This window comes from Cynoglossus semilaevis, chromosome 19 (genome assembly GCF_000523025.1).
Source record: "Cynoglossus semilaevis isolate Cse_v1.0 chromosome 19, Cse_v1.0, whole genome shotgun sequence".
Classification (NCBI taxonomy): domain Eukaryota; kingdom Metazoa; phylum Chordata; class Actinopteri; order Pleuronectiformes; family Cynoglossidae; genus Cynoglossus; species Cynoglossus semilaevis.
In genome coordinates this window covers 4,023,957-4,034,508 of record NC_024325.1, presented here as the reverse complement: position 1 = coordinate 4,034,508, position 10,552 = coordinate 4,023,957, and the positions used below count along the sequence as shown (strand labels likewise).

At 38.2% G+C, this 10,552-nt stretch overlaps 1 protein-coding gene across 1 annotated transcript in view; it reads right to left on the bottom strand.

The window, feature by feature from the left end:
- Positions 1-10,392, bottom strand: part of trpv1 (transient receptor potential cation channel, subfamily V, member 1) — a 15,121-nt gene extending 4,729 nt beyond the window's left edge. Inside the window, exons 1-10 of the mRNA XM_008332361.2 lie at positions 10,057-10,392; positions 7,756-7,962; positions 7,000-7,157; positions 5,271-5,423; positions 5,031-5,168; positions 4,104-4,402; positions 3,145-3,321; positions 2,917-3,072; positions 2,735-2,830; positions 2,553-2,623 (exon numbers count right to left, since the gene is read on the bottom strand). Coding sequence (XP_008330583.1) covers positions 2,553-2,623; positions 2,735-2,830; positions 2,917-3,072; positions 3,145-3,321; positions 4,104-4,402; positions 5,031-5,168; positions 5,271-5,423; positions 7,000-7,157; positions 7,756-7,940 — 1,433 coding nt within the window. The 5' untranslated portion in view covers positions 7,941-7,962; positions 10,057-10,392. The remainder of the gene's footprint in view (positions 1-2,552; positions 2,624-2,734; positions 2,831-2,916; positions 3,073-3,144; positions 3,322-4,103; positions 4,403-5,030; positions 5,169-5,270; positions 5,424-6,999; positions 7,158-7,755; positions 7,963-10,056) is intronic.
- Between the last annotated feature and the right edge of the window lie 160 nt (positions 10,393-10,552).

Below are 10,552 nucleotides of genomic sequence, written 5' to 3'. Positions count from 1 at the left end.
GACAGCCGCTAGAGGGCGCTCTAGGCTTTGTGTACCAGTATCTGCTACTCCTTTGGCGCAATCTGGTGCAACCTATACTCCGAATGGACTTCAAGATACATGCTGTCCCGAAATGTGTGTTTTCCAAGTTACGAGTACGCAACTTTTACGAGATCTTCCTGTGATTCCTCCCTCCACTCTTTTCGCTGTGACACCGCTCTGTCCGAGTGCACTGATCTTGTGTCATCATGACGCTGTAGATGCCCATGTGTTTGTCTACTCTTGAGAAGTAGAGCAGGTTGACGAGGACGTGCAGCCCAGCTAAGACCAAGAAGAGGACACCCTGCACATCCTTCGGTGCAATCTGGTGCAACCTATACTCCGGATACCCCGAAGTACGAGTAAGAAACTTTTTCAAGATTGTCTTTGTGAAATGTGGAAACACTTTATTATCTTATCTATGTAGGATTTGGTTAAATGTTAACTTGAGAGAAAAAAAAAAACCCTCTAAATTGACCATTGTTCTGAGTCTAAGTATGAATGCTGGTTTGTCTATGTGTTACCCTGGGATAGACTGGTAAACTGTGTATCCCGCCCTGGTTCGTCAACTGGCTGATTGCTGCTATCTTGCCAATCAGCCAGTCGACGAACAAGGGTGGGATACACAGCCAAGATGAAATCAGTATACAATGATTAAGTCCGGTTTTTATTTGTGTCCTCCTCACAAAGTTGCAGTAGCCTGTAGAGCTTTGATATGTCATAGGAGTAAAATGTTTGTATCCCACGTAGTGTGATTTCCATTCAACTTTTGTCCTCGCCTTTTTTATTATGAAGGCCTTCCTCCAAATTTCAATTTGTCTGAAACAGAGCTATAATGACTCATTTTCGTGTAATACCGACTGATGATTGCACCCCAGTGGACAATTTGCTTTTTCCTTTTCCTTTTGCTTTTTCTAAAACACAGTAGCAGAAGCTGCAGGAACTCCTCCTCACTACCACCATCTGAGGGTTACAAAGTAATTCAACATTTATGTGTGGCATTTACTTTAGTCCTTTTGTGGACAAGCTCTGACCAACAGTTGAATTAACACTTTGACAGCATGGCTCTGAGCTGGGCTGCAGAGTTATTTCTATATCTGTCTATCTACCTATCTATCTATATTTATTCATCTATCTATTAGATAGATGAATGGATGTGTTAGATAGTATTAGATATAAGATAGTATCTAATAGTTAGCAGTAGAATTAATTGGAAATATTGATGCAGGTGACAAGTACACCGGGTATCCACTTCCTTGATAAAATTAACATAATAAATATTAATAAATATTGGCGATTCAAAAAGCTTCATAGATAAAATTAACATAAAAATTAAATATTGGCGATTCAAAAAGCTTCATTTGACGTCTACATGTTTTAGTTACATAGTGATCTCTGCCACTAGATGTCGCACTACCAGCAGCATTGACAGTAAGCTGCCACTTGACTCTAGCTCATGTTTCAACTTTAGTTATATTATGCAAAAAAAAAAAAAAAAAAAAAAATACATTACTTCTAATTTGAATAAGAATTGAGACTGTTGGGATTTACACACACAAACGATGTGTATAGTTCATTGTGGAGGTGGGAAAAGGTCTAAAAATGTAATTAAGTAAAAGTATTTTAGCTTTGCTTCAATTCTACTCAAGTAAAAGTACACAATACCCTCCTAAAAATTTACTTGAGTGAAAGTAAAACATTTCTTCATTTAAAATTGACTTGCGAGACGATGCTATGGTGCAAGAGAGGGTGGTAAAGGCTCAATCACAAAAATACTGTTGAAATTAAAGTTGGAGTTGAAGTTGAAGATGCTGAGAGTTTAACTGAAGGAAAAACTTAACGGGTGGGATTACAATAAGGCTGCTCAAATTTGTTTTGATTTGTTCATTTTAAATCAGAAATTTCTAAACAAAAAATAGAATAAAAACAAGAACAAGAAGAGAACAACAAGAATGGACTACTATAAGGGGAAGACAAATTAAAAAGTTGGTCTTAATTTTTTTTTTTTTTTTTTTAACACCAACAATAACCCCTCGTCCGTTACAAGTTTCAACACATCTGGGCTTCTTCCAGAGAATTCCTTTTTTTGTAAAATATATATATATATATAATATGTATATATGTATATATAAAATATGTATATAAAAAATTAACTTTTTTTTAGTCTACTGTATTCTCCAGACTAGAAGTCCCTTCGAAGTATAAGTCGCACCATCCCTCTAAGGGCTGTTGATGTGAAATTAACGAACATATACATTTTCAGTGGTACGATGTGAAATTAATGAACATATACATTTTCAGTGGTACAGGACTAGCAGATACTAGTACACAAGCCTAGAGTGCCCTCTTGTGGCTGTCAGTATGAAAATACCAAACATTAATTTTCAGTGGTAAAGGACTAGCAGATACTGGTACACAAGCCTAGAGTGGCCTCTTGTGGAAAAGATGTTTGATGTTTGCTTTATCTTAAAAAAACTATTACTATTACTGTAGAAACAATTACATTAGTCTTAGGTAAAATAAGTGTGACTTACAAAAGAATCTCATAATATCCATCAATGAGTAGAGTCTTCAGCTTTGGGCGCTTCCTCCTCATGTCAATTATCTGGAGAAAAAAAATATTATGAAAAAAATAAAAAAAAGGTCATGCAATTATAGTACAAGATAATAAAAGCTCATATGTTGTTTTAAATGTAACAACAGGGTGTGTTCATACCCCTATGATAAAGAAATAGACGTTTGCCACCAGCGTGAAGAGCTGTGCAGAGACATACAGGTAACCCTTGATGGTTTGTTCTACCGCAAAAGGTGGCTGTGGATTGATGGAACAACATCAGAAAGATCACGGTAGTACTTTGTTGAAGGTATGCACAGAACAGCAATACACCGACTGCTCACCTTCCCATTCTGTTTGTTATAGGCCCAAATAGTGAAGATAATCAGATATGCCAGGTAGAACAAAAAGTTGAGGAAAAACATTCCACCTGCAAACCTCTTCCACTTCTCCTCAAGCAGTCGACTCAGGGGCTCGGTGTCGAGCATCTCATGACGGTTCTGACAAATTAAGAAAAAAAAAATTAAGTAGAGTAAAACTGACGTGGTTGCTCTTATGAAGTCAGGACTTACAGGAATTTCACTGCCGTAGATAAGAATCTCAGTGACCGAGCCGTCTTCACACGTGTCCACCAAGGCCAGGTCGTACAGTGAGCACTGAACCGGGCCATAAACCCACTCAGTGAATTTCCGGGACAGGTGTTTGCTAGCAGACTCCTGGAATTCTCGTCTGAGGATGTGTGAAAAAAGCTGATGGCAAACATAGAGAATAAAGAAGAGAAAACAAATAAATCAGGCTGTGAAAGTGAAACCAATGATAAACACTGCTAACTACCATATTTTTCCGACTATAAGTAGCTCCGGAATATAAGTTGCACGTGCCAAAAAATGCATAATGAAGAAGAAAAAAAACATAAAAAGTTCGTCTGAAATATAAATTGCACTAGCCAAAGAATGAAAAAAAAGAGCGACTCATAGGACTAGCAGATACTGGTAAAAGCAAGCCTAGAGTGCCCTCTAGCGGCAGTCAGTGTGAAAATAACGAACATGTACATTTTCAGTAGTACAGGAGTAGCAGATACTGGTACACAAGCCTAGAGTGCCCTCTAGCAGCAGTCAGTGTGAAAATAAGAAATGTGAAATTATATATGTATGTATTTTAATATGCAAGTCGCACCTGAGTATAAGTCTCAAATCCAGCCAAAGGATGAAAAAAAGAGCGACTCACAGGACTAGCAGATACTGGTAAGCAAGCCTAGAGTGCCCTCTAGCGGCAGTCAGTGTGAAAATAACGAACATGTACATTTTCAGTAGTACAGGAGTAGAAGATACTGGTACACAAGCCTAGAGTGCCCTCTAGCGGCAGTCAGTGTGAAAATAAGAAACATGAAATTATATATGTATGTACTTTAATATATAAGTCGCACCTGAGTATAAGTCTCAAATCCAGCCAAAGGATGAAAAAAAAAGTGTGACTTATAGTCCGGAAAATATGGTACATCCATTTCTTATATACAGACAACGGTACTGACCCAGATTTTGCCAGTTTGTGCAGCCATTGTAAAAGGTGTCAGTCCCTTCTGGTTCGCTATGTCCTCCAGCTTCACCTTCGGATACAGTCGGGCAGTGGTCTTGAGGATGTGGTCGTACATGCTGGCAATAAATGTGGTGTTTTCTTTTGAGTTGTCCGCTATCATCACCAAAGCATGTAGCACGGTGTTACCATACGAGTCAGTCATCTTTGGGTCCGCAAGACAGTACTCGTTCTCCATCAACAAGTCCACAACCTCTGCCTGGTTTGTACAGGCGGCCAGAGACAAAGGCAGCTCACCTGTCAACAACGATGTGGAAATGTGGGGTTAGGGTTAAGTCTTTATATACAGTTTTTTTTATGTTATAATATCTTTGTTGTTGTTGTTTTATTTGTTCGTTTAACTCAGTGGCTCTCAATTATTTTCCATCATGGGGACAGAAATGTACTATTGCGAGCCTGATGACATGTATATTTTTTATCTGTACAAACCACTATATGAGTTGCTGCCAACATTCAGAGTGACATCCTTAAAAAGTATCAGCCTGAGTGCTGGTCTTGTCGCTCACATTTAACTTGTTTAAAATGATTAACAATGTTAATACTTATACAATATATTTCAATAACAATAATATTTCATTTTCGATTACTGACTAACAAATATCTATAACAACTTTTTCTTCTTGTTGTACTTATACTCCAGAGCTACTTATGGTCCAGAAACTACGTTAATCACGATTAACTAACTGCACATCAAAAAAAAAAAAATTTCAAATTTGACATCACTGATCTTTAAAGGTTTCAAAAGTCTGTACCATTTTGTGGTACTGCACCAAAGTTAGCAATATAAATATCAAAGGATGTAATAAATTATTAAAACATTTATCAATCCAATAGCCTAAATTGTGCTTGTGCGGCGATAACTCACCAAAGTAAAAGTAAGGGCCATCGTGAGGCTTAAAAAATTTCCCACAGGCTTTAGCATGGACGTCTGCTCCTTTACTGACCAACAGTTTTACGTAGAAGAGGCTCCGTCTCTCAATGGCTATGTGAAGAGCAGTCTGGCCTGTCAGTCACACAGCAGTTAAAATGAGACCTCCAAAAGCAAGGTGAAAAATGTTTGTTTTGGGGTTTTTTTTTAATTCCACAATGAAAGAAATACCTTTACCTTTGTAATAGACGCTGGTATAGGCTGCATTCACAAACTCCTTAATATCACCCTGTCTCTCAGAAATGTCAAGTAATAGTTCCACAGTCTGGTTCCTGCCGTCTTTGAGATGCAGCAGCGCCTTCATCAGGCACGTTTTGCCATAGGATTGATCTGCCATTAAAGCAAATATTTAATGTTAGGACACAGTGCATGTAGAAAGAATACACGGAGCGAATGTTGCAGTCACCACAGGCACTTTGTTGTCAGACCAGAGGGGACTCGTGTACTAAGGCTTGCGTAGATTTCATCATGAAAAGGGGCGTACGCCAACAAACGCGCACAAAAATTCAGATGTACCAAAATGTGAGAACGCGCAAACCCAGATTAGCGTAGCCTTCGAGTACATTTTTGCTTTGAGATACGAGTAAAAATTTGAGATACAAGCACGCTTACAGACGCTAGCACTCGGAGCAGGCCACGCCGCCTTACTCATTCACTTCACGTGTTTGTCGACTTCCTTACGCATCTCCCACGAGTCTTCCGTATTGTGTTTGCGTTATCTACGTGATTTTCTCCCTATTTTGTGCACTATTCATAATAGTGAGTCCTAAGAAAGTGAGCGGTAAGGATGGAAGCGAGAAGAAGAAACGCGTGATGACCCCGGAAATAAAGCAGGAAATTGTCGATAAATATGAGCGCGGTGCCCGCTAAAGAAAAAAATACAAATTGAAAAAAGCAGCAAAAAAATAAATGAAAAAAGAAAAGTAACAAAAAAAAGTAAGTTAAGTTAAGTTCATTCTAAGTTCATGTAAAGAAAAGTAACCAAAAAAAGTAAGTTAAGTTAAGTTAATTCTAAGTTCATGTACAGTAAGTTACGTAGGGTACATTTAAGGTACGGTACCGAACCAAGTGTCTACGTACGGGCTAACTCTCTTCCCTCCCTCCTCCTCCTCCTCCTCCTCCTTCTCCACATTAGCTGCTACTGTTTCGTCTGTCTCGAAGGCAAGAACTCGTAATTAAAACCACATTTTATTTTTTATCACAGGAATCCTAATATACTATAGATTTTGTATGTGTGTGTATGTCTTTATAGCAATTAAAAACATGTTTTGTTATTAGCACTAATAAGGGAGTGTTTTTAGACGGTCAGAACAGATTTTTTTTTTTCTGTTGGGAAAAAATGACTTGAGATACGAGCACCTCGAGTTATGAGCTCGGTCCCGGGATGGATTGTACTTGTATCTCAAGGTAGTGCTGTATGTATACGTGAGGCCCCTGGTTGAAAACATTTAGTTAACTAACTAGAAGTTAATTTAGTCACATTTAGTGAGTTAGTTTATTAGCTTTTAGCTATTATTTATGTAGCTGTAAATTGATGTCAGCACTAGGGTTGATCTGTGACATTCACTGTTAATAAAAGCATTTTGTATATTATAAGACAAAAATATGTTTGAATGAATTGAGGTCAAGGTAATAGGTTAATTATTAATACGTTTCTAGTATACATAATTCCAACGTCAGGGCTGTGCAGTGGAAACTGGGTTAACATAATTAACGATTAAACTCTCTTTCCGATTTAATCTAACAATATCTCCTATTCAATTTCAATAGCTCCCATAATAATACCCTGGATTCCACTGTCAGATTTCAGTGCTCAATTTGCAACAACAACAACAACAACATACATACATTAGCAACAAAACTCCAAAAATATGCTGGGCTGGGTCAGCGGTGTCTTAACACTCACAGAGCGAGTCGGTGAGTTTCTTCATGTTTTGATGCAGGTACTGGTCCAGACCCTCCAGCTTTCTGACATCCCTGTCGGCAACTGCTTCAAACAAGCTTTCTATGTTAAATCTCTCACTGTCGCGGCCCGTGCTGCTCAGCTCTATATTTCGAATCTCCCTGCAAACAACAACAACACCGTTAGTTTGTAAAACACACATTAGGTGAAAGGTCAGCTGCCTTCGCACTACTGACCGTTCCAGACATGGGCAAATTACGTTTGTTGGGCTTTTTATTGCGGCCCGCCAAACTTAAGCGAACTACGTTATTCATTTATATTGCCGTTCTACTTCTGCCTTTTGCCTGTAGCCCCAGCATTTCCCCAATAAATGGCGTAGAAAAGGCTTTAAAGCATTTTAGTATTTATCTTAGTTTACATCAGTGATTCTCAATTATTTTTCTCATGCCCCCCTTTGAGGATAGAAATGTCTTTTTAAATACTATTGAGAGTCTGATAACGTGTATCTTTTTTATCTGTACAAACCACTGTGAGTTGCTGCCACCTAGTGACTGGAGCCTTGTTATCGTTCAAGCATTACAGCAGTGGTACACTTACGTACCTACAGTGTGCCATGTTCCATTGGAACCCAGCCTCCTTGTCACATTTGAGGACCCATTGTTGTCAAAACGTTGCCCATGCCTGACTATTCACAACATGACACCAATGACAACGGTTAAAATAAGCAGCTAGCACTTTGCTGCACGAAGGAAGTCGTACCTGTCAAAATGTATATTTACTCTAATTTGAGGTTTCAGCTCCTCTATATCATCCTGGTAGTCAGTGTCCATGGGAGCAGTGGGGGCCTCCTTGCCCATCGTTCCCCGTGTTGCTTTCGCATGTCTCTTGTCATTTTCTCTGTCATCTGTTTCCAGGGTGAAGCCAAACATCTCTGACTTCTTCATTTTTGCCCGTCTCTGAAGTTTTCTGTGGGGAACACAAATTTTGGTTAATCAGCAACAGTTGCGGGAGTAGGTGGTCGACTAGAGCGCCATCTGCAGGGATGCAAAGAATAATAATTTTAAAAAAGATCCCATTTTTACGCCCATTGGCCCATCATTTGTTCTGAAAGTGATACTGTTGGCAACAATTTGGATTGAGTTAGGTGTTCTGTCAGATTTGTATTCCCTGCCACTGGAATACGCTATTGCTAGTCCTAGCTCATAATGTCAGGACACCCTTGGAAGAATGTAAATATTATGAATAAGATAATAACATGTAATTAATTTTAACTGTTAATATAACAAATGTTTGTATAAAGTTGTAGTAGTAGTTCCTTCATGACATTCTCCTAATTTGATTAAACATTGTTTATGAGCATGTGTATTCCCCATGTGGCATTTACACACGCATAGAAAAAAAAAGCGGTACATTTATTAAGATTGATGCAATTTCTTTTTTCCTTTGCGGTGAGAATCACGCAATTGCGCATACACGGCAGTTTAAATTCGGCATAGGTCAGGATGAAAGCAATTAATAATAATGGAAACAGTCAAATGTATTACATATATGAGCTAGGTGAATATATCTGTAAAGTAAGTTCATCTATTAGGTCAAATGTATTACATAAATGAGCTCGGTGAATATATCTGTATATCTGTAAAGTAAGTTCATCTATTAAAGTGAGTATGGGGCAATCATACAGGAACACACATTGGACCCTCCAGTTCAAATACCGCAAGAAAATTAATACTATTTGTAGACGTGGGTCAACAATGGAAAACAAGTGCAAAATGATCCGGAATCACCTCTCCACTGGAGTTTAGGACCGAGACGGGGTCTCAGAAGATGTGATGCTAAATTCAGCAAGTTTCAAATGGGCAGCAATAATTGCGAGTTGGAAATGCATTCATTTTTCACACATATTTAAAATTGGCAAACCTCTGCAGTGTCGATTGAAATACTTAAATAATTAATATTTAAATTATTTAAATAATACATTTAAATTTAAATATATTTAATAAATGTATTTAAATAAATTAAATTATTTAAATAAATTAAATTTAAATAAATTTAAATAATAATTAATATTTAAAAAAATAGATTAATTATTTTACAGTAAATACAGTTTAAAAAAACACGCTGTTTTTCACTGCATTGAGTAAAATTTAAAAAAAAAATTTAGCACAAGAGTAAAATTCCATATATAAGTAATTTGTGAGGTCAATATGTTTTAATAACAAGGTTTTGATTTACAGTATGTCGTAAGTACATTTTTGGGCCTAATAGTGATAAGACTGACTGCAGGGGGATATCCTCACCACAGGCACAGGGCAAACATGTGATGCCCATCCAGTGGTGACTCACAAAGGAGTTTATCAAGAACATTACAGCGCAGCTGGACTGAAGCTGAACTGTTATAACTGCCGAGAGTGTTTCCTTTCTGTTCCCCTTTTTTACGGTATGAAATGGAGAATTAGTGATCATCACATGCTACGTTGGAAGGGAACAACAGAGTCACATTTCAGTGACGCATGTGGCGTCTGATGTTTACACGTGGTGGCAACACATTTCCAGGCGAATTCAGCAGTCACGCGCGCACACACACACACACACATATGTATATATTTATATATATACACACCGTTTGTCCTCTGCCTCTTCACAAAGGCATTGGCCGCCCCGCCACGCCTTAAAACACAATACCCACCGATCATAAAAAAAAAATCTTAGACAGCTGCAGTGTTTGCATTTTTTAAAAATTCCATTTTTACATTTTTAAACTTCCATCGGATAAAACACAGAATATTTAGAAACAAAAGATGTTGCCTGCAGACCTGAATCAATCGACATCGTTATACCTCAAGTGTTAACCCTCGTGTGGTCCTTCGCATTTTTGTACACACCGTTTGTCCTCGCAATGATTTTCATCTTATCATCTTATATGATTATTAATGAATATGAGGAAGTCATGCAGTACAGGAACATGCACATGCACGCACACACACACACAAAGACATATTGGGTCTAGACCCAAAGGACCTTACAAGGGCTAAACAAAGCAGCAATAATTTCACCCACCAGAAATAACTCGCGCCGGTCCAGATTATATTCTTGATCTACAATCGGATCTTCAAGTCCAGGAGGGAAAAACAGCATCAGAAGGCAGGCAGAACAAACATTCTTCAGCGGCACTTCTGTTGTGCTTTGACCTCAGATGTTCCCTGAGTGAAACTGACATGAGATCAGTAAAGGAAGGCAGTAATGGGACCTGCCCTAAAGGATATCAGAGCACTTTACTGGAGCACTGAGAGCTTAAAAGGATGCTGTATTGACCCTCACTCAGACCAGAGTATGTAGTATGTAATAAACTCGAATGTGTAACAAGATGGGTTCAATATATATATATATATACATGTATATAATAGATAGATATACGTGAATATAGATGGACAGACGGACGGACGGAAAGACGGACAGATAGACAAACAGATAGATAGATAGATAGATAGATAGATAGACGGACGGACGGACAGATAGACAGACAGACAGACAGACAGACAGATAGATAGATAGA